The sequence below is a fragment of the Leopardus geoffroyi genome, chromosome A3, assembly GCF_018350155.1.
Source record: "Leopardus geoffroyi isolate Oge1 chromosome A3, O.geoffroyi_Oge1_pat1.0, whole genome shotgun sequence".
NCBI classification, from domain to species: Eukaryota; Metazoa; Chordata; class Mammalia; order Carnivora; family Felidae; genus Leopardus; species Leopardus geoffroyi.
Window position 1 is genome coordinate 80654162 of NC_059336.1, and position 24878 is coordinate 80679039.

Consider the following 24878-nt stretch of genomic DNA (forward strand, 5'->3'; position numbering starts at 1 on the left):
TTATTTTATAATCATGGTTCTAAATGACATAATATTTCAGTATTCATTGTTCTATATATTTGGGTGCAAATATATAGAATATGCATTGTTTTTGTGGATATAGCAGTTTATATCAATGCAAGTTCATCAGGGTATTTCATGGTCTATGAAATCAGAATAATTTGGGAGTCCTTTTCAACTTGTTAACAATTTTGAGATCAGTTGAAATACTTCTCTTACTACCTATATTCTACCCACAGGAAACTTAAAAAAAATGTTTTTTTAATGTTTCTTTTTGAGAGAGAAAGAGAGACAGAGCACGAGGGGGGGAAGGGCAGAGAAAGAGGGAGACACAAAATCAAAGCAGGCTCCAGGCTCTGAGCTGTGAGCACAGCCCAAAGCGGGGTTCAAACTCATGAACTGAACCATGAGATCGTGATCTGAGCCAAAGTGGGATGCTTAACCGCCTGGGCCAGCCAGGTGCCCAACCCATAGGAAACGTTAAAGTGCTTTATCGTAGAAAGTGAGGTTTGTGGAATTCTTTAGTCCTGAGCCTCATTTTGTTAGCCCTATTTGACTAATCAGAAGATATGTTTTAAAATTAGTATTCAATAAGTATTTTAGGGGCACCTGGGTGGCTCCTTCGGTTAAGTGCCAGACTTCTGCTCAGGTCATGATCTCACAGCTCGTGGATTCGATCCCTGTGTCAGGCTCTGTCCTGACATCTCAGAGCCTGGAGCCTGCTTCAGATTGTGTCTACTTCTCTCTCTGCCCCTCCCCTGCTTGCGCACTCTCTCTCTCTCAAAAATAAACATTAAAAAAAATTTTTTTAAAACAAGTATTTTATTAATGTTAATGTAAGAAGAGAAATTTTAAATTGATATTTGATAAATATCTTAATGACATTAATATTTTACAAGTACTGTAGCTTAAAAGCAAGATTCTGGTTGTAAATTCAAAGGACAGATCCAAAAACATAGCTGTGTGTATAACTACCTGCCTGTTATACATACATGTTTTTTTTTTTCTTGAAAGTCTTCCATATTTCTTGAAACATTACAAAGTAGTCCTCACTGAGTTCCCATTAGGCACTAGAATGTTTACTTTCCTAACTCCTTACCTGCTTCCCAAAAATGGTGGGGAAAGGTTTCATTTTAGCCTTTTTGAAAGTGGTAAAATTAGAAAACAATGCTTAATTTCTTCTTTGAATCATTCCGGTTGTGTTGAAGTTACTTTTGCTGGACAGAAGGAAGAAAGACATCTCATTGAGCATAATTTAATAATGTAAAGTTTGTGAAAATCCACTGAATATTTAAGGACATGAAATTTAAGTAGAGAAAGATTATATGGCTTAGCATGAAATCAGCGTGTAAAAACGTCCTTTTAATTTTGTGATCTAATTTACTAGTACATTTATTCAGGAACTACTGCAGAGATCAGTAAAACAGAAGAGTGTGATGAATGTTAATATACTAACTCATGAATGGAATACTACTTTTAAATGCTCTGTATTTCATAGATATCTATTTTACAAAAGATTTTTAACACTTTATGTTTTATAGTTTTGATATTACTGTTATTGACATTATAACATTGCTCAATCATGCTTGTCATATATACACATACTTAATTTGCCCAGAGAGAAATAAGGGGTGAGATAGTCACTACTCTTCCTTTTTTCAAGGAGGTTCAGGACTATCTGATAGTCCTTTAGTCAGCTGTACTAAAAGCCTGTTGTTAAACTCCCTTTATCCATATATCTCTTACTGGAATGGTACAGTAAGCTTGGTAGGTAGCAGCAAGACCTTTGGAACATTTCCTTTCATTCTCACACAGCAACCCCAACCAAGGTTGTATAATTATCCCTTTTGTACTGATAAGGAAACTGAGACTAAAGAAGAACATGACTTGCTAAGTCACAGTGATTTAGCCCTTCTTCTTTCCTTCACATTGTACATCCTATTCTGTAATAAAATAAAATAAAATAAAAAACTGCTATGAATATAGATTACAACAGCAAGATCTCCGACATGCTTGAGGAAGACTTTTAAGTAATTTTTTGAATATTTTGATTTGATTTGCTGTTTACACTAGGAAAGAAAACGAATGGACATAGTTTTACAACTTGAAAAAAATGATAGAGAGGATAGAGAGTAAGGGGCTAGAATAGGGCTGATAAATAATTGACAGCCATGTGTTTGGGAAAAGGATGTGTACTAGCTGAGTGATTCTGAGTTGAAAGTGGCTGTTGAAATGGGTACTTGGAGGATTAAGAGATAAGTGTTGTTTTCAAGTACCGATGAGAATGTTCAGCATATCCTTATCACTGAACTTTTATGACTTTGAGTTTTAGTCTGTTGGAAGAAGAACTAATATCCATTTCTCCCCAGTTTGTTGTAGTAAACATTTTTGGTTAATTGTGATATTGAGGCAAACTTGCAACCATTTTAAATATTAAAACAATATTTTCAGTGGAGGCTTTTATCTCCCCAACTCCCCCTCTCTCCAGATTTCTAACAGAAGGGCAGAATCATAAAACAACTTTTTATTCCTTCAGTGTAATTTTTGGATCTTGCTTTTGAACAGCATTTAAAATATTCAAGTGGAAAACTTTTTCATATTTTCCTCTCTTTTATTAAAGTCTCCTAACTCATTTAATCTTGAAATTTGCAAGTGGGAAAGGACTGCCGTGAACCCTTTTTGTCCTAAGTGTGGTTGGTATCCACAGAAGTGTGCTCATAGACAAAATGCTTTTACAAAAAGTTGTATGTTTCATTTTCCTACAACTTGACCAGATACTAATTTTTTTACTTTGCATGTTTGTTTTTGAAATTTGAATTAGATTGAAAATAGCTGTTTCTAGTAAAATGAAAAAAAAAAAACCTTTTAGGGTTTTGAAAAGAAAAATGGTTCTTTGAGCCATTTTCAGTTTTTCTCTTTACTGCAGCGGTAAGGTAGGAGATTCTAGAGGGTAGACAGTAGGATACAGAGAAGACTTAATTGATACATGCTAGAAGCAATTTTCATTACAGATGTTTTTGTCTGATCAATAATATAAATAGTTAATTGTGTGTATATATGCCATTTTAAAAAGGCCTGAAAATGAACATTACTTTTGCTCTTTCATGTTTTTTTACTGACTTTGACCTATCAAACGTGTCCCTTGGTCCCACTGAAACTATTCTTTTATGAGTAATACGTTGCCTGTGTTTTTAAAACATGTTTCATCTGGGGTGCCTGGGTGGCTCAGTTGGCTAATCATCTGGCTTCGGCTCAGGTCATGATCTCACAGTTCATGAGTTTGAGCCCTGTATCAGGTCTCTGCTGTCAGCACAGAGCCAGCTTCAGATCCTCTATCCCTGTCTCTCTCTCTACCCCTCCCCTGTGCTTTCTGTCTCTCCCTCAAAAATAAATAAACATTAAAAAAAAAAGTTTCATCTCCTTTGAGAATTAATGTATGTCATATATAAGGCAGTGTTCAGTATTTGTCAAATTATAAGATATAGTCATTAATTCATTCCTCAAATATTCTTGAGAGCCTGCTGTGTGCCTGGTTCTTTTCTAGGTCCTGGGGACAAAGTAGTAAAACTGAACCAACAACATAACTAAAAGTCAGACAGACCTGGATCGTAACATAGTTTTAACACTTACTGGTTGTTCACTGTGGGATGGGACATCTTTGAGGTCTCAGTTTTCTGTTCTTTTAAATGGTAATAAAAATACTACACATTTCATAAGTTGCTGTGATGATGAAAACACTTAGCACAATAACTGGGGCAGAGTGTGTGCTTAGTAAATATTTATTGTTATTAATTATATTAGCTGTGCTGAAACTCTGCTGTGTTCCTCAACAAAATGGGGGGGAGGGAGGGCAGGCAGCAAGGTTGGTAAGATGTCTCTTTTCTCTGCATTGTGATATACTTTATTACTTGGTCTCTAAAGTAGCACTGTTTATGACCTAAATCACTCATGGAAAAGTTCCTTCAGCCTTTATTTACGGCATTCTCTCTCCATAAACCTAGTTTGTGGACAGGGCCAAACTGAGGAAACAAATATCAGGTAGAATTTTCTACCTGTCTTTCTCTTCTAGCCTTTCCTACCTCCCCTCTGCCCAGCACCACCAAAGAAACTCCTTTTTGACAGATTTTTTATCCCATTTGTGTGAATTTACTCATAGAACTTATTGCCTCAGTACAGCTCAGAATTAGCCAGCCACCATGCTTTATTTATTTATTTATTTTTTTAAATTTTTTTTTTTCAACGTTTATTTATTTTTGGGACAGAGAGAGACAGAGCATGAACGGGGGAGGGGCAGAGAGAGAGGGAGACACAGAATCGGAAACAGGCTCCAGGCTCTGAGCCATCAGCCCAGAGCCCGACGCGGGGCTCGAACTCACGGACCGCGAGATCGTGACCTGGCTGAAGTCGGACGCTTAACCGACTGCGCCACCCAGGCGCCCCAAATGTGAAAAATAAGTAAACAGAGATAAAGAACTAACTAAGGAGTTTGGAATTTATCCCATAGGTGGTGGGTGCCATTAAAGAAATCTGAGTTGGTACCAACACGGTCAGAACTGTGGTTTGGGAGAATAATCTGTGTATAAGATTGATTGGAGGGCAGAAAGACTGAATGTTGTAGTCACTTTTATCTTGAAATAGCTCAGGCACAAAATGATAAGAACCAAAACTCAGCTGTGGCAGTAGAAGCAAAAGATTATTAATAGACTAAAGTGGAATCAATCATGAATAAGATGCTTCCCTATGAGAAGCATGTGGGACCTAAACCCCATTAAAGGAATAGCAGAGCCCATTTTCCATGTATGTGTACGCCCTCATTCTTAGAGTGGAATGTTGAGCCCAAAGCCTGCTGTATTTAAATATTGTCTCATCCTCAATACCTCCATCCCCGTGCCTTCTCTAATATGTGGAGTTGAATCTGAATAAGTAAATGCACATAGATGTGACCCCACTACTTTTCTTTTATGTCTTATACTCCATTGCTTTTGCCTTTACTTATTCAAATATCTGTGGAAATCTGTACTATCTCACCTAGCATAGATGCCTTCTTTCTCATAAGACTTTCCTATGTATTCCTGTAAGTGATGTGTTATTTTCTTTTTATTTTTTCTTTCTTTTTTTCTTTTTTAATTTACATCCAAGTTAGTTAGCAAATAGTGCAACAATGATTTCAGGAGCAGATTCCTTAATGCCCCTTACCCATTTAGCCCATCCCCCCTCCCATAACCCCTCCAGTAACCCTCAGTTGTCCTCCATATTTAAGAGTCTCTTATGTTTTGTCCTCCTCCCTGTTCTTATATTATTTTTGCTTCCCTTCCCTTATGTTCATCTGCTTTGTATCTCAAAGCCCTTATATGAGTGAAGTCATATGATATTTGTCTTTCTCTGACTGACTAATTTCGCTTAGCATAATACCCTCGAGTTCTATCCACGTTGTTGTGAATGGCAAGATTTCATTCTTTTTGATTGCTGAGTAATACTCCATTGTATATATGTATAACTGATGTGTTGTTTTCTAACCTGTGGTGAAACCATGTATTTCTTTTACCATATTTATTTAGATTAGTTGTGTTTGTCTTCAGAGGCAAGGACAACAGTGTTTGAGTCCATTTTCACATCTACAATTTCTTATATAATACGTAACCATTAAGTATTTGTCAAGTAAATACTTGCAAAAGTGCGCTTTTTTTTTTTTTTTTTTTTTTAAGTTGCATTTGGTTGGAGGCTTCATTGTCCTTTCTCAGGTTTCTGAGGCATTTTCAGGGTTGATGGGAGGGGAGGAGGAATGAAAGTATCAATAGCCATGCCAATTTGCCATTTTGTGTAGATTATAAAGTCTCTTGTTGTGCTTTGAAATTCCAGATGTTTACATAACCTCTTCAGAAGAAAACGTTGTCTCAAATGGTACTTTTAGTTTAAAATATACGAGTATAAAAACAGGATGAGGACTTTTATATGAGCATTTTATATCTTTTTTTTTTTTAAGTTTATTTATTTTGGGAGAAAGAGAACGTGGGCATGCAGGGAGAAGGAGAGAGGGAGAGAATCCCAAACAGGCTCCGCCCCATCAGAATGGGGCTCTGTCCCACTAACTCTTGAGATCATGACCTGAGCTGAAATCAAGAGTCCCATGTTTAACGGACTGAACCACCCAGGCACCCCAAGCATTTTATATCTTAGTAAAGTGCTTCTTAATAGTTCATTAAATTATCACCCTCTCTGATCAGGTTTCTTTTTTCAGTGGTGCAATGATGGAAGATAATTACATGCATCAACGAAAGTAAAATAGAGAATTTTTCAATATAAAAGAATGATTTAGATGTAGAGAAATTATGGAAGTTTCTAAGAGTAGGCTATTCTGCTTCTCCCTTTTTAACAGTTGGTAAAAGGTAAAAGCACGGCCATTTGTATGTCCTTGGTTGGATTGAATGGTTTAAAGAAATCTATTTCAACTTTATATTTTGCTTTTGTTACAGGATCCTCATGCAGAGGAATTTGAAGATAAAGAGTGGACATTTGTCATAGAAAATGTAAGCTAATGGCAGATTTCATCACCTTTCACGTTGTTGACTGTATACATTGTTAAAGTACACTAGCATTTTGGTGGTAGAAGAAATGTTACTTTATTAAAGTTAATAGCGATTTGTAGATTTTAGAATTTCTTTAATGAAATGATTGCCAGTAGCAGAATTATTTTTAAGAAGGTCTTTTGTTACAATTATAAAAGTAAAAATACTCTACTGAATTATGAGTATACTTTGTATTAGTTTGGGGCTTAAAGGAAAGACCAGGTCTTACTCATCTTTTTATCTGTTCAGCATCTAGCATGGTGCTTCTCACATAGCAAATGCTTTTTTAAACATTTGTTGAACAAAATCATAAATGCCCTTTGACATCTTTAAAAATAAAGTACATTCTTCAGCGCTTTGGGTTGAGAGATTTTAGACTGGTGCTTTAATAATCATCTTCAGTTAATATACAGACTGGAATCCCGCATGACTAGCGGGTATATAATAGGTGTTCAGTAAATATTTTCAAATGGGGATTAGGGAAGGTAGGCAATGAAAATAGAGTGAATTAAGAATGTGGGCTCTGGAGTCAGACCTAATTTTAAGCCCTAACTTGGCTCTTCTACTTATAAGCTGTGTGATTGTGGTAAGTTTCTTAACTTTTCAGCCACAAATTTATAGGGTTCTTGTGAAGATTAAATGATTTCAGTGAATATTAGCTGTTACCATTGTTATCATCATGATCACCATTAAAGTTCTAAAATATATTTATAACAGATTTATAGCATGCTTTGACTCCTTCCAGAGTCAGTGTATTGCCTGACTTCATTGTATGTCTCAGTGATGAAAGGAATACTATACTGGCTGGGCCATTTTTAGCCCAGGGGAGCTGGGAAGCTTGGGAAGATCAGGTCCAAACATGGTAGGGAGAGTTCTGATGGCTGGATATCACATCAATGTAATTGTGTTAAATGTTCATACATGTTAACAATTCTGTCCTTTCTGTAGGATAGATTTGAACATTGTGCTTGGAATAGTCATTGAAGGTTTTAAATCAAACAAACTGAGACTTCTTGAAATTGGTTACAGCTTTAAAAGCTAACTTTCATTCTCATATAAGAGCTTCTCCCTCATGTATGGTCTTTTAGTTTTCAGCACTCATGACTCAATTATAGATCTGTAATCGCTTTATTAACTTGATGTGTTAAAGAGTTAGCCAATTAAATTTGAGTCGTAATTGATGGTAAAAACAATGTTTGTTTAGAAAATCTTAATTACTCTTAAGATAGAGCCATACCAGTTCTAAATTTCTGAAGAACTTACTTTAAAGTAGCCCATTGAAAGGTGCATAAGCCTATTTTTATAGCAGGCATAAACAGAGTTTATTAACTGAATACTGTAAGGTGTGAGAAAGTTTAAAAATAGCCTTGGGACTCTGTATAAACCTTTTCCTAGGTTACAGCTCCCCTCAGTGGTAAATGATGAAATTGACTCTTGTCTGGAGAAACATTTGTATTCCTGTAGCAGTAACTAACATGTTACAGTGTATTCTGCCCCACATTTTAAATGTGCTTCCCCTTTACAATTTCAAAGGACTGAAGTCTCTCTTTTTCTCTTGTAAAATCTGGGGTTTTGTTTGAAAGTCTGTTGGTAAAACGTTCTAACACTGAAAAGGCATGCTCTTTGAATGGGATATTAATGGATCACCTTCCACTTTGTTTTGTAACCCCACAGCCAATAAAAAAAGTTTAGTTTTTGTTTAATATATCTCAATAAAACAGAGAGTTATCCAAAATATATTACCATAACATTTATTGGGCACTTACTGTATACTGGATACTGTATAGAATGTTTTGTACACATTATCTCATTTACTCATATAATAACTCTGTGAGTCAGATATTAATAACATTATTTTTATGAATAAAGCAAATGAGACTTAGGAAAGCGAAGTAACTTGCTTAAGTTATATAGCTATGATGTTAGAATTTTATCTGGTCTTGTCATTCTCTATGACCTGTGCCCCTAACTCCTATGCAATAACTACCTCCCTTAGTGATAAAAACAGAAAGAAATACTGAAATTGTAGAGTCATAGAGAAGTTTTAATCAGCCCTTCATAGTGATAAACCTGTGAGGTACATATGTATTATATTAGTAAAGGTAGTTTTTAATTATTGTACATATTCCATCTAAAAGTTATTGACTACCGCTAGACATTACAAAATAGAATTCCGGAATTTATCAGTTCTCAGAATTCTGAATATTTTTTTCCCAAAGCAACTTTCTTGCTTCTTTGTGTAAATTAAGGTAATGCTGCCTTCATTTTGCTGGTTCTTTTGTTTCTGGTCACAGAAAAGATTTCCCAGTTTTTTCCTGACATTTCTTCTTTAGATCAGAAAGCTACTTACACATAGGTCAAAACTTTAGAGGTGATTTTACTGCTGCTAGCTTTGTGACCTTGTACAAGTTATTTAATCTTTTACAGTCTCAATGTATGTAGGTATAAAGTGATGGCATTAATATCTACTCTATAGGTTACTGAAAATTAGAAATAATGCATAGAAAGCATCTAGTTCAGTAAGGGATAGTTATTTTTATAATGTTCTTTCTAGAGGACATGGAAAAATGTGAAAGAAAGGAAGCTAGATTTCCAAACTTGTAGTTGCAGGATTTTAGTCTTTCTGTTCCTTTATACCACTTATGCTTCTCAGTGGTTTTAGACTTATCTCAAGAAATGAGAACACAACTTGAAAATATCTCATTTGGATTAAACTTAAACATACTTGTATCTTTTGAAAGGTTTCAGCTTTTGATTTAGGACATCCTCCCCTTATAAATGTAATCCAAGATTAAGAACCAGTTTGTTTTCTGAAATTAAACAAGTGTTGGTGATTTATTAATATCTACCCCTGGGCCAGACAGTCTGTGTTTGTGTTTATCTAATCACAATACGAGTATATGAAAATATTTCAAAAACAAATATAAACGAGTTTTAAATTATCCTTTATTTTGGATTATTCACAGTCCATTTCCATATTATTAGTGCAGATCATCAAGAATGGATATCACAAAGCAACATGTTTCTTTTTTTCATCTACCATAATATAATAATGTTTGTTCACCCGGGCACTTGACATTGTGGCTTTTATTTTAAAACTTTTTTTTTTTTCAACGTTTATTTATTTTTGGGACAGAGAGAGACAGAGCATGAACGGGGGAGGGGCAGAGAGAGAGGGAGACACAGAATCGGAAACAGGCTCCAGGCTCCGAGCCATCAGCCCAGAGCCTGACGCGGGGCTCGAACTCACGGACCGCAAGATCGTGACCTGGCTGAAGTCGGACGCTTAACCGACTGCGCCACCCAGGCGCCCCGTGGCTTTTATTTTAATGTGAAGCCATAATAGTTATATTTAGAAAACAATTGTTTTTTCCTTCCTGGTACTTTAAGCTTTCCAACTAAAATCAGAACCAGTATATTTGTGAATTATACCTATAAGTCTTGTTTTGAAACTTAAAAATTTTTATTCTTTGAAAAGAATCTTTTGATTTTTGAATGAGTTCAAAAATGCATATTGATGAAAAACATCAAGCTAGGTTGAATTCATTCATTCAGTCATCATTTTGCAAACATTTGATGTGCATTTTCTGTATGCCCAGAATTTTGTTAATATTGAAGCTACAAAGTCAATTAAGACATGTAGAATTTCAGGGGTGCCTGGGTGACTCAGTTGGCCAAGTGTCCGACTCTGGCTCAGGTCCCCTGCGTTGGGCTCTCTGCCGTCAGTGCTGAACCGGCTTCGAATTCTCTGCCCCTCCTCTGCTTGTGTGTGTGCTCTCTCTCTAAAAAATAAATAAACATTAAAAAAATATTAAAAAAAAAAGACATGTAGAATTTCCTTGATTCTGAGATGCATGTTATTCCCCCACATTTAACTTCTCTGAAATTAGATCATCTTAAGTTTTTGATGTCCTGCAATTATAATTAGTTGTGTTTTTTTCTTTCTTAGTGCTGTATAAAATGATGGTACATCATTTAAAAATGAGTGGAGACTTATATTTGATAGTGTCCTTCTGTCCTTCTGAAATTTATAAACTATTAAGGGTGTCATATAATTAAAGAACGAAATGCAAGAAAAATGGTTCTTTAGGAGACTATAAAGGAGGGCAGCATCAGGGAAGAGTTCCTGGAGGAAGTGTCTGCCCAGTGTAGTTTAAAAAATAAAAAAAAAAGGAGTTATGCAACAAAAAGGCACTCCAAGCAGAAAAAAAGAAGGATCAGGTGAGGGCAAGAGAGACAATGGTGAGTTTAGAGTAGTTTCTGTTCTTGATGACATAATTGAGAGGAAGAGCTTTTTTGCTTTTTTTACCCCAAAATAAAGAACAAAAAACAAACCACCCAAAACAAAACATGAAGTACCCACTAATGATCAATAGACATTTATTTATTTATTTATTTTTACCACTAACCCAGTAAATTTAGCAATAGGCATGTGATGATTCACTTGAGGTGTTGTGTCCTCCTTAGGGATGAAGAGAGTATTGTAATGTGTTTTCTTGAGGCCACCTCTTCAGTCTTTCCCACTGTTTTTACCTGTGACCAATGAGATGGGCAGTTTGGCCATCTCGTTGCCCTTTTTATTGCCATTTATGTGATATTACCTCCAGAAGCCATTTAAATGGATTAGATGCGATATTAATTATGTTAATTCCAAGACGGTACTATAGATATCCTTTGCTTTGTTTCTTTTATTGGATTATATTGAAGAAGATTGGTTGTACAACCAAACTCAACTGACAAGATTATACCACGAATAGAGATGATACAATAGCTCAAACAATACAAGGTAAACAATTTAAAATCACAGAGTTTCTGACCTTATTAAATTTAAGTTTGAATCCTCCTCTGAAATCTACTCAGTCTCTTGATCTCACAGAATTGTAGTCTGATAAATTACCTCTGCTTTTTCTTTCAGAGGAAAAATAATATATAAATGCCTCTTATTTCCTCTAATCATTTTCTTCTGTGTCATCTCAGCCAAAGGATCTCATTCCAATGGTTGGGTAAAGACTGCCTAGTTTTTACAGGAACTATAGCTTGCAGTTTCTTCCATTTAAACTGGTATAGCTTCTTCAGTAGCTCCAAACTGGGATTATCTTTTTAGCCCCAAGAAACTCATAAATACTACTTTTCCAAAGTCCCAAAGGGTGAATAGTACATATAAGAATACCACAACCCACATATCACAAAAATTAGAAACATCTCCTCCCACATGTAACCAATACAACAATTTATAATCTTAAGTACCAATTAGAGATGGCCTAGCTTTTTTAGGGTAGGACGTTTGCTCTAGTATAGTCCTACTTATAGCCTGCCTATTAATATTCTACCCCACAGAAATGTGACCCAGTTAACTTTCTTGAACCTGATCAGTCCCTGTTGACCTTCCTTCTACATGGAAGTGACACTAAGTAGGTGGGGAAGACGTTCAAACTTCCACTAGGAACAACTCCATTTTTTGTTCTTCTGTTAACCCAATAACTAGAGAGTGGTTAGTCAGTAATGCCCATATATCTGTATTTGTTAGTATTGTATACTAATTATATATATCCAATTTAAAAAATCTCAACTTAAATTTTTAAAATTATTTCAAACATATACAATAGTAGTAGGAATAATATGATGCATCTTTATATACCCATCTCTCAGCCTCAGTAATTGTCAGTATTTTGCCAAATTTATTTCATTGGCCCATCCACTTTTCTATTTTTTATTTTTACCACATAATTTGAAGTACATCTCAGATATTGTATCATTCCTTCTGTTAATGATGAAGGCCGCTTTTGAATATCATTGGTTTAGAAACTTGCTAAAAGATACTGGCATGCCAGAAAAGGTGATCTATCTACAAATGGAAAATAAAATTCTTTTTTGTAAACTTCCTTTTAGATGAGCTTTCTGATCTGGTAGGCCTATGGTTCAAAATGATTTTGTACTTGAAAAGTGATACTATTTTTTTCTGTTTCCACATAGAAAAAAATTTAACTTATATTAGAAGCAACAGAGCTTCATTCACCCCTGAACCCCCCAACCTCTTAGAATTAAACTCCTGGATTTGGGATAGGAAACTCATAGTGTACACAGGTTTTCCTGGGTTTCTCTAATGTCACCTTGTTGTCATATATGATTATGTGAATAGTAGCTGACTGGCTATGTGAATAAGATAGGGTATTCTAGATATAGCTAGTAGTTAAATGAAGTTTTGTCAGCTAGCTCACTCTCATTTTGGTCCAATTTCAGAGAAAGTCCATATATATTCCTTTTTTTCCTATTTTTTTTTAATACTACATATTTAATGTGCCATTCTAGTTCAGAAATCTTTCAGATTGTGCTTCTGGAGGAAAATCTATATCTTTGATTCCCAAGTGACCCATTGGCTTCAAAGAAAATTGTGGGAAAATGTTGGTTTCATTTAAAAGAGAAATATGCCTGGGGCGCCTGAGTGGCTCTGTGGTATAATGACTGACTCTTGATTTCAGCTCAGGTCATGATTTCATGGTTTGTGGATTTGAGCCCCTCCTCTGGGTCTGCACTGACAGCTTAGAACCTGCTTGGGATTCTCTCTTTCCCCCTTTCTCTCTGCCCCTCCCTTGCTGGTGAATTCTCTCCTCTCTCTCAAAATAAATAAACTTAAAAAAATGTTAAAAAAAAAAAAAGTATGCTCAAGAATGATTATGCGTGCTTTGAGCCTGTCAGAATCCTCAAAATCATGAGATTCTTGTGTAACTCTATTTGCTTATATATTTCCTTAGTTTTCCATTTTCATCTTGCCTAATGTCTTTAATTTTTTATCAATTATTTGTCAATTTTATTAGAGCATATTAATTAGAAGAAACCAAGTTTCCATCTTCAGATTCTACATTCTAAAATTCTTGACACAGAAGGGACCACAAATGGATTAAAATCTAAAGTCAACTGTACTGTATTTATCTACGTGTAATGCAAGAAGTCCTGTGTTAAAAATGTAAATAAACTACTGCATGTTAAATAATTTATTTCATATTGTAGTTTACTTTGTGAAATGTTCTAGCTAACAAACTTAAGGAAAAGTTTTATTTTACAGCCACAAAGTACTGTTTTTATACTGTCACGGTGCATATGCTATTGGGTAGTCTTTTTGGTTTGATTCCTGATTATTATCACAATGTATTATGTGGAAATTCATCTTTATTGATGTTAATCATACTTTACAGATGAAGTAAGTAGAGCAATAATATAAAATTTTACTAGATTAAAGTCTTAATGCTTAAAATTGCTTATTTATTCACTAAGTTGATTAAGTGGATACTATGTGGCAGATATTTGCCAGTTACTGAGCATGTAATAGTGAAAAAGATGTGGCCCCTGACTCCAGGTACCCTACCGTTTAGGGGGAGATGAACAGGCAGCCACTAAGATAGGAATAAGTATAGGGCATTACAAGTGCACATATAGAACATACCAACCCCAGTTTTGGTGGGTTAGAGGAAGCTTTCTAATGAAAGTAATATATAAATTGAAACCTAAAAGATGAGTTTTTTTTATCTTTTTACAGTTTTTTTTTTTTTACTGATAAAGTAAAAAACTTTACTGATAAAGTTTTTACAGTTCTTTATCTGTAACCTCAAAAGCCAAAAATCTTTACTATCTGAAGACTTTTTAAAATATGTATTTTTCAAAAATTTGGTTCAAATTCATTTGGTGGCCAAACCTGTCCTGACCTGAAGTGAGGCTAGTTGTAGTATTTATTCCACTTAGTATGAATGGTTATTCATTTTGCTGCAGAAATATATGTTTGACTGAGTGCTGCCTCAGGCCTCCTTGGGACTGTTGCTGTAATTTAGACAGTATAATATAGGCATAGGCACTGTATTAGCCAAAATCCAAATAAGAGATTTCAGATTAAAGGTTAAGTACTCCTGGGGCATCTGGGTGGCTCAGTCAGTTAAGTGTGTGACTTTGGCTCAGGTCATGATCTCGTGCTTCATGGGTTCGAGCCCCATGTCAGGCTCTGTGCTGACAGCTCAGAACCTGGAGCCTGCTTCAGATTACGTGTCCTCTCTCTTTCTGCCCTTACCCCGCTTGCTCTTTGTCTCTGTCTCTCTCATTCAAAAATAAAAACATTTAAAAAAAAAAAAATTAAGTACTCCTGATAGCTGCAGGGAATTTGGAAAGTGCTTCAGGTGGCTGGGTTACCTTGAGCAGAGACAAGAGAGATTATGGCTCCTTTGTGGAACTGCATATAGTTCAGGAGATTACTTTCTAGAATATTTAATTTTAAAAATATTGGTTAGGGGCTCCTGGCTGACTTAATTGGTAGAGCATGTGACTCTTGGTTTCAGAGTCATGAGTTCAAGCCCCAGGTTGGGCATAGAATTTACTTTAAAAAATATTGGTTGATTCTTCTAGGGCTATAGTAATTTGTAACCACTTAGTTGAGTTTCATTATAATTAAGAAATTAAAGAATTGAGTATATAGTTGCTGTGGACCTACAAAATTACATGGTTCACGTGGTGGGTAATAGTGGTAAAGAAGTGTTGATGTTTTTAGTTTTAAATTAGTATTTGCTGCCCTAAAATCATCCATGCCATTTTTTTAACAATGCAGACACCTGGGCCCCAACTTGGACCTACTGAATCAGAATTCTGATGCAGAAAGGAGACGGCTTTGAGAATATTGGGGTCACCCACTTTTTTTTTTCCAAATTAAAGATTTGGAAAATAGGAGTGGGTGAGTGTATAAAACAGTACTTTATACATTATGAAATATCTCATTAGGAAAATAATTTTATGTCCTCATACTTAGACCGATTAAAAAGATGATACTTTACCAGAAATATTACACTTTACTTTTGTTTCTAAAATTATTTTGTTACACAAATGTGATATATTAAAGATCTTCCTTTACCTGCCCCTTAAAATAAAATTAAACTATTGCAACTGATCATTTATAACTTCATAAATAATATTTGGTAAGTTTTGTTAAAGAATACAAACTGTTTTCAAATGAATACTTCTTTTAATCCCTAAGAAATCTCTCTAAAGTGGACATTATTATAATTTCTCTGACTTGGTGAGGTTAAATGACTAGCTCAAGAACACACAGAAATCCTCTTAGCTTGGTCTCAAATGCAAGTCTTTAGACTCTCAAGCCCCATCCATTTTACCCATGCATTTATTCACTAATTCACTCATCAAACGTTTATTGTCCTAGGCACTGGGTGTAGAGCCTAGCTGCACTAATTAATTACTATGGAGGATACATGGGAACATCTCTGCTCAGATACTAAAATCTGGCTTGAGAAATAAACACATGAAACAAGAATAAATGATGATGGCTGAAAAGTACTATAGAAGTTAGAGGTAAATGAGTTAATATGTACTGAAATTATCAAGAACATTTTAAGAGCTGTTTGCCAAACATGGCTCTGTTTATCCTTAGAGTTGTGTGGCAGTTTCTTTCTGTGTTGTAAATCCTCTTCTTAACATGTACTTCAAGGTATTTTTGTAATGAAATCTCCACAGAATCATTTCAGAAATAGGGAAAAGTCATACGAATTTTGAAGATGAAACATGAGTTCAAAGAAGTGTCCTATTTTGATTGAGCTGCTTCTAGTCCTGAGTCCTAGTCCTTGGAGATATGCATCTTCTTGACTGTTGAGGATAACTAAAAGGAAAAGTTGGAGCAGCATTGGATGCTGAAAGCAAGGCTTTGGACACAGGCCTGGATTTGAATCATGAATCATACTTGCTAGCTGTAAATTTGGACTTCATACATATTTCTCCTTTCAGAACCTCTGTTTTCTCATCCATAAACAGAGATATTTTACAAAATGATAACTTGGACTAGAGATATTAAAAGCATAAAAAGCATCTAGCACAGTACTTGAAAAACAGAATTCAATACATGCTAATAATAAATGGCACAGAAACTTTACAAATGAGAGGAAAATAATAAACTTGGAAGGGAAACGAGGGAATAAGGAAATTACTTAGTTAACTGATTAGGTTAAAAAGGATCTGGTCAGAGGTGCCTGGGCAGCTCAGTTGGTTGAGCATCCAACTCTTGATTTCAGCTCACGTCAAATGATCAGTTTCCATGATCCCACGGTCATGGGATTGAGCCTTGCATTGGGCTCCACACTGAGCGTGGAACCTGCTTAAGGTATCTCTCTCTCTCTGTCTCTCTCTTTTTCTCTCCCCCCACCCCGCCCCTCGCCCCTGTGCTCTCGCGTGCGCGTGCGCACACGCTCTATGTAAAAAACAAAAACAAAAACAAAAAAAAACCGAAAAAAGAAAAAAAAGGGATCAGGTCATGGAAACTCTTGAATACCAGATTTGGAATTGAATATGCTTGACCAAAGATCTTTTATAAGCACAATGTTTCAGAAAGGATGTATATTATCCAACCATTCGGGTTTGTGAAATCATCCTTTCCTCATTAGGCAGGCAATAGCCTTCACTGGTAACAGATAGCACTGCCAGCTTACTATCATAAGCAAGCAAGGGCTCTTAAAGACCTTAAATTTTGGGATTCTTAGAGGTTCTTGCATGGATGGACTTCAGAGGATTGAGATCTTTTTAATATCTTTCTTTAATAGGTAAAATTTTGTAGATGAAGTTCCACCTTTTTTAAAAATCAGATTTTCAGTGAAATCTCTGCCCAGAACATTTTAAGGAACACTGAGTGTTTTTACAATTTTTGGTAAATAGTTGAGTGACATATAGAAGCAGGAAAACCACTTCTCAGGTGGATAACCTATTTTGTCACTTTGTAACGTTAGGTAGTAGCCACCCTTGTGTCTTACTTTCTTTAATCTTGTACGCTTTTTGCAGACAGTAAATGGAGGGTACTAGCATAAAGACCAAATAACATTATTGAGTAATATTTAAAAGTTTAAATTTGTTAGAGTTTTAATTAATGTATATACATTTCATCAAATGACCTTAACACTGAAGGAAGTAGAGCAGTAGCATATTTTTGCATTGTAATAGACATTTCTGTTTAAAACTGGTAATAGAATAGAAAGCATCTTAGTGAATGATTACTGTATCTCTAATGACTATATGTTTTTGGAGATGATCATAAGGGGACTTAAAAGGAGAGTTCTGGGAACTAAGGAAGATACCAAAGCCTTGTGTATTTCAGTTTCTATAAAGTAAAAAATAGTCTAAACTTGATAGTGAATGAATTTGATGGCATATAATTTGTCTAGTTATTGAGTTATAGTGGGAAACTGCAGTCTGTCTTCTAAATTGCTAGAGCTATATAGTATCTTCTTTGCTAGTTACCTTCAGATACCTTCCCTATAGATGAGTGAGAAAGAGAGCCATAGTTACTTTCAGTTCTTTTTTTTTTCTTTTTTTGCCAGTTGGAGGGAAGAAACTGATAAACAAGATAGCCATCAAAACAAACCTTTAATACTTCATTACAGATATTTAAAACCAGCAGTGTATTTGAACAATTTTTTACATGTTAATTCATAGAAATTTAGCAGTTAAAAGATGCTAGTGTGTAGAAGATGTTATGAATTTGCATGAGGTCTTTTTTCTCCCTGAAGAAAGATAGTAGAACAGAGACTTGGTAATTGCTTTACAGTAGGGTTCTAATGCCACTCTAGACTTTTAGTAGAAAAGTATTTAAGATTTTTTCAATTTGCTACTTTCACTATCTCTATATTCTCTCAGGAATATGTAAATAAAACTTCCTTAGTCTAAAATTGAATGGATTTTTGGCATTCTAGTTCTCTGCCACACTAACCATCTTGAAAGACTGATTAATATGTTGGAGACTTCCTACATAGTTCTTTGCTCAAAGACAACCATGAAGTGAATTATAAAAACAAACAAAAACTATTAAAATTTTAAGTTAAATTGGGGCACCTGACTGGCTCAGTTGGTAGAGTATGCAACTCTTGATCTTAGGGTTGTGGGTTCGAGCCACACTTGGGTGTAGAGATTACTTAAACAAAAATCTTAAAAATAATTTTAAGTTAAATTATTTCTTTGTATAGAAATGGAACTTAGCATTATATAATTAGATATAGGTGCATTTGTACTGATAGAAAAGCAATGGAATATTTTCATAAATTATATTCTATTAAAATGGAATTGCTGACATAAGAGAAGTGTGTATCTGAGTAGGGAAACAAAATTTGCATGTGCAATTCAGATCCAGTGTAGAAAGTTATCAGCTTGAGAATACAAAACTGTCTTGGTACTTTAATACCTTTAATATCTCCAGAAAATAAGATTTTCACAACTCTGTGAATAATGTATTGTCTTACCCATTTTTTTCTATTTTAATACCTAACTTGTCTTTAAAATTTTATTTTGTGATTCTTTTTTGTTTATGACATATTCATTAATCTCTCCATATCATTAAACTAATGAGGCATATTTACCTAGTATATCTCTCTGCTCTACCATAAATTGGGTATAATAATTGACTGTTATCAGCATTGTGACTTCTAGACACTGATGAAATCGTGTCTTTTAATAACAATCTTATGCTTAATGATATGATAAAACAGTGTTCTGATAAATACGGTACTTTAGTTTAAAATAATTCAATGCTTGAAGAATATTCTTTGCCTTAAGATAGATTTGTTTTTAAGTTTTAAAAATTCCTTTATTTTTTTTTAAAGTTTATTTGTTTATTTTGAGAGAGGGAGAGAGTGACAGAGTATGCCCGTGTGTGCAAGTGAGTGAGGGAGAGTCAGAGACCGAGGGAGAGAGAGAATTCCAAGCAGGCTCCGTGCTGTCAGTGCGGAGCCCAACACGGGACTTGATCTTACGAACCCATGAGATCATGAACTGAACTGAAATCAAGAGTCAGGTGCTCAACTGACTGAGCCGCCCAGGCAGCCCAGCTGATACTTTCATTACTAGGAAACCAGTAAAGGGAAGATATTTCTCAAGTTGTATAATAGTAACAGAATCAAGGGTAGGGACTCCTTGTTTCCTAAATCTTAGGAGCCCTATGTACATTACTGTGTTCTTGAAATCATAAAGATCATAGACAACAATCATAATGAAGACATCTATATTTTATTATCTGTCCAAGTTGCTTCTTATGTACTTTAAATAAGAGAGCTAGCTGTATACAGTATATCCTTAGACTATTTGTAGCTGGTAGCCAGCTCCTCCAGAGTAGTAGCAGTCTCTCATTATTTCCCTGAATAACTTTTTTCCTGGAGATATTTACCTTAAGATTCTGGCAGTCTGAATTGTCTTGTGGCATTTATTAATTATTTCAGCTAAATCATTAGAATAAATTAGACTGAAAGGAAAATTATTTATTGAATGTATTAAGTATGTTTGTTGAATGGCTTAATAGAAAGTTCTCTCTCTCTCTGTATATATATATATATATATATATATATATATATATATATATATACACACACACACACACACACACACACACTACACACACACACACACACACACACACACACAAATTCTTTTCTCTGTATATAACTATCTGTAACAAAGGAAGCACAGAGCTGTCCTTTGGAGGGGGAGAGGGATGTGAGGTAGGAAAACAATACTCTATTGAGACTTTTCTTTAGCCAGAATTGTTTCATATCACTTTTTTTTGCTTTCCTTTTTATTTCCTCTTTTTGTTCTTAACTAATGACTTTGATTATATGATATTTGAATCATTGAATTCTTTTGAAAATAGAGTCAATCTGGAAATGAATAAATCTGAGTAAAATAAATTTGAAGAATTTCTTCTTCCTCATTAAACTGGAGGAAAAGTTTAGAAAAGTAGTCAAATGACATGAACTGGATTAGATCACTAGATATCATAGGTTTATTTACATTATATTTATACATATTAAACCTTTTTAGCCAAAGCAAGCAATAATATATGCCTTCCTACTTCTTCTAGTCTAGATTTTCCAAAATTCCTTTTCTATAGGCTTTTTTTTCCAAAACATGCACAATGCATGGTAACTGTAGTTAATAATACTATATTGTATATTTGAAAGTTGCTAAGAGAGTAGATCTTAAAAGTTCTCATCACAAGAAAAATTTGTAAATAATGTGTGGTAATGAATATTAACAGATTTACTGTGGTAGTCATTTTGTAATACATACATATATCAAATCATCATGTTGTACACCTCAAACCAATACAATGTTATATATCAGTTATATCTCATTAAAAAAAAAAAAAAAGCCAACAACCAAGGATGAGTAAGATTAAACTCTTTGTAAAAGAGACCATTATTGTTCTACTTAATTGGGGCATAGAATGACTGTTTTTTAGACTTCCATTATACTATGTGCTACAAAATTGGTTATGCCTTTACTTCCTAGACTTCAGAGGTATGAATAAGACAAAGTTTTGGTTCTCAAGTTGTTCTCAGTTTAGTTAGGGAGGCAGATCTATGAGCAAGTGATGAGACTACAGTGGTAGTGCTAGAAAAGTGGCTTGTGGAAGGTCCATTTAGGGTGTCAAGGAGCTGTTGCATATATCAGGGGCATGGGAATACTTCAGAGAGGAGTTGACTTGAGCTATGGCTTGAAAGACTAAAAAGTTTACCTACCAGATAGAGTTGTGTGAGAAGGATGGGGTCTGGGGTAAAGACAGAAGAATAGCCTTGCTAAAGGCACAGTGATAAAATTGCTAGAGCTTCATTTGCAAAGTAAGGAGAGCAGAAGAGGTTGAAACTAGTGAGATGAGCAAGGGGCAGATTGTGCCTGGCCTTGTATGCTAAATGAAAACATTTGAACTTTATCCTAGAAGTCATGGGTCCCAAACTTGTCTATCAGAATTGTCTGTGAGTATAGTAAAACTTACAGATTGGCTTAGATCCTGCATGATTCTGATTCATGATTCTAGTAAGCTATCAAGAGCCATGGAAAAGTTTTAAGTTTTAAGCAGAGAGGTAAAATGATTAGAGTTGTATTTTGAAAGATCAGTTTCTCAGCAACAAAAGGAAAAAACACATAAAAAATAGTGAAATATAAAAACAAATTAATGTTTTATACACCCTGGGAAAAAGAATTTTTAGCAAGGTACAAAACCTTAAAGCATTCCTTTCTTTAATTTTATAGTTTTTTTTTTTTTTTTACTGTGGAATAGCTCAGAAGGTCCCTTCTGTCTTAAATAATAGAATTCATAACTGAGCAAGGAAATGTAATTTGGATTATAAAATTCTTGCTTTAATAAAAATTCCTTATATAGTAAATTTAAAAAATCAGTTTCTATCTTTCAAACTTTCACTGTACCTGTCACTAACAAATACGTTTTATGTTATGACCCAGTACACACATACAGGAACCTATATTTAACTAAATAAAATAAAATAAAAAATTAAAAAAAACGAAACTTTCATGAAACACATCTTACTATTACTAGGATTGTAGGATGTACTCTAGCACTTCTTCTTCCATCCTGATGTTTTAGAATGCTGGTTGCAAGCCACTAAGTTGATTTTACAAGTCATTAAATTGATTTCATGATCCACTAATGGGTCATAGCCTACAGTTTAAACATAATATTGCTATAGAGAATGAATTAAGATGTGTAAAACTGAAGAGCTAAAGATCAGATAGACAATTCAGTTACCCAAGTAGTAGGTGCTGTGGGCTTTAAGTAGGACAATGACATTAGCAGGTGCAGACAGAGAAGAGGGGAGAGAGCTTCAGGAGGTATTTAGAAGGTGGTGGAATCCGGTCTTGGTGACTGATTAGTTCTTAGGGTTGATGGTGGTCAGGGAGTCTAGTATGATTTCCAGATTTCTAGTTTGAATATTGGATGCTTGTGTTCTTAAGCCATAGAAGGAACACAGAGGAAGAATTGGTGAAGGCAGGCTGTGGGGGAAAAAAACTTATCCGAAAGGCAGTTGCCAAAAGGAAGTTGATCAGTGATTTTTTTTCCTCCCAAGTCATTCCTTTAAGTAAAATACTTTTTCTTCTTCTTCTTCTTCTTCTTCTTCTTCTTCTTCTTCTTCTTCTTCTTCTTCTTTTTTTTTTTTTTTACTAAAATGCATATCTTAAGGCTCTGTCCTTTTACCTTTTCCCATACAACCTACTATTTCTTATACATTGGTTTTCAGTGTTTTCATGTGGGTTGCCCTAAAATATTTTTAAAATTTTCCTCTATGCTATAAGGTCCTGTAATACCAATTCAGTCTTTTCCAAGAAGATATATGATTCCTTGCCCAAAATAAAACATAAGAATTAAACTTTTTTCTTTCCAAACTAACATCATCCTTTCCTCTCTGTCATAGGTAGAATCTCATTTTTCCAACCATTATGCTTATTGTTACCATCATGTATTACATGGCTTCAGGGCATTAATTTTACCTATTGCATTCGCATATGTAACCAACTCAGTGTTATTACAAGCAATGCAGCAGTGCAGGTTGAGGTCTGCTGAGTATCCTGCAGAACTTAACAATCATTTTCTACCACTTGTGATTCATTTTAATAGATCAGATTGTAGTCACTGTCAAAGTTACTCAGTTTCTGTGGGTCAGAATTTGGAAGGGCTCAGCTGGGCCAGGGATAGTGTAGAATCTATTTTATGTAATAGTCTTGAGGTATTTGGGGGCTAGAGCACAGGATGGGGGCTTTTTCACTTCACGTAGTCTCAAGGGCTTCCATAGTTCACCTCTCTGAGTGGGTTAGTTTGGATTTCTTTTAGGGCAGTCAGACTGCTTTTGTGGCAGCTGAACACTTTAGGAGTGACTATTCCAGCTCTTCTAGTGGAAGTTGCATCACCTTTTCTAATCAGCCTTCTAGTTGCATAGTGTTACTTCCTCATTCTCTTAGCCATAAGCCAGTCACAAACCTGCCCAGATTCAGGGAGAAGGAATGAGACTCCACCACTTGATGGGAGAGTGGCAAGGCTCTAGAAGAAAATGTGGGATAAGAAATATTTTTGTAGACAGTCTATAACAGCTGTGTGGAAAATAATGCCATCAGATCTTTAGTTTTGCCTGGAGTTTGCTTCCTTATTGGTACTGCTCCCTAAATCTTCTGTCAGGTTAGCTTTTATGATTTCATTTTCTATATCTTGTTTGATCTATGAACTTGGATAATTAAGCATGTAGTTATGAAGATGCTTTAAGCCTGTTTGTGAGATTTCCCTGGTACAGGATGGTTCAGAGCAGTAGCCGTTGAGCCAGATCTTCAGAGTGGGTCATTTGAATATTACGTTACCTTGTGTGTGTTTTCTAAGACAGTTCTAGATTTCTTTTTTCAGAACTCTTAAATGACGCTTGTAGCCTGTTGCATAGACTGTTGAAAGTTATTTAAGTGTCTGAAAATACATTCTCACACCACCTGCTAGGTTGCTTGTTAGACCTTAGGCATGACTGCATGAAAAGGATCAAATAATACTGGCTGTATTTCATAGCCTTGCAATTTTCCATTAGTAATAGGAGACAGACCTGACAAGACACATTTTAGTTATATGTACTGTTTTTACTTATTTTCAGAAATAAGCTATTAATCTAGTCGTGAATTTTGATTAATATATTTGTTTAATTCCTTTTAGTGCTACCATGCTTGAATTGTGCCTAATAAAGATCATTTGATAATCTGACTTAAATATTAATCCTAATTGTGGCTCTAAAATTATATTTCATACATATAGTATGCCGAGAAGCAATCCCTGAAGGATAGAAAATAAAGAACAAGAGTTAATATGGATAGTGCCCCATTCCTTACTCCCATTAATGTATTCTTTCATAGAAGAGTGGCACAGTTTGTCTATATTGAAGGAAGTCTATCCAGAATAGTCATTTAGTGTAATGCTGTTTAGAGTATTATAACCACTTGATGGCACCCTTTGATTTGGTACAAACCTCATTAGCCATACTATACTGCAGCATAGTATTTGTAATGGAATAACACAGAAGAACTAAAGACTGCAAGGTATCTGGTTAATGTAGAGATGAAATGAATGCAGCAGCAAGGCTAAGCTTTCCTGACCCTTCATGAGAGAATAGATGAAAAAAGGAAGAATAAGCTATTGTGCCAAAGGGAGATGATGAAATTCAAGATCCACACACATAATCTCTGGCTCAGCCTCTGAAATGTTAATCCCTGGGTAGAATTATTTGAGCTATAGATTGCAATTTATCATCAAAATGGCATTGTGTCAAACAATGGATGATGTTTAGAACTATCCAATTTTAATATAAAATGGTTCACAGAGCACTGCCTAATATTTAAGTAGCAACTCTTTATGGTTGTGATTTTGGGGATGGAGTATAGGGTGGTTTCTTTACCTCACCGCTTTACCTACCGCTTATATTTTAGATTGGAGGTTTTGGGGGAACCTCTCTGCTTTTCTTTTAGTGACAGTTT

The 24878-nt window shown here is 35.0% G+C and overlaps 1 protein-coding gene across 16 annotated transcripts in view; it reads left to right on the plus strand.

The window, feature by feature from the left end:
* EHBP1 (EH domain binding protein 1) overlaps positions 1-24878 on the plus strand; it is a 361935-nt gene that overhangs the window by 107062 nt on the left and 229995 nt on the right. For all 16 annotated transcript variants that reach the window (XM_045446193.1, XM_045446195.1, XM_045446206.1 and 13 more), the window contains one exon: positions 6474-6527. In XM_045446193.1, coding sequence (XP_045302149.1) covers positions 6474-6527 — 54 coding nt within the window. The remainder of the gene's footprint in view (positions 1-6473; positions 6528-24878) is intronic.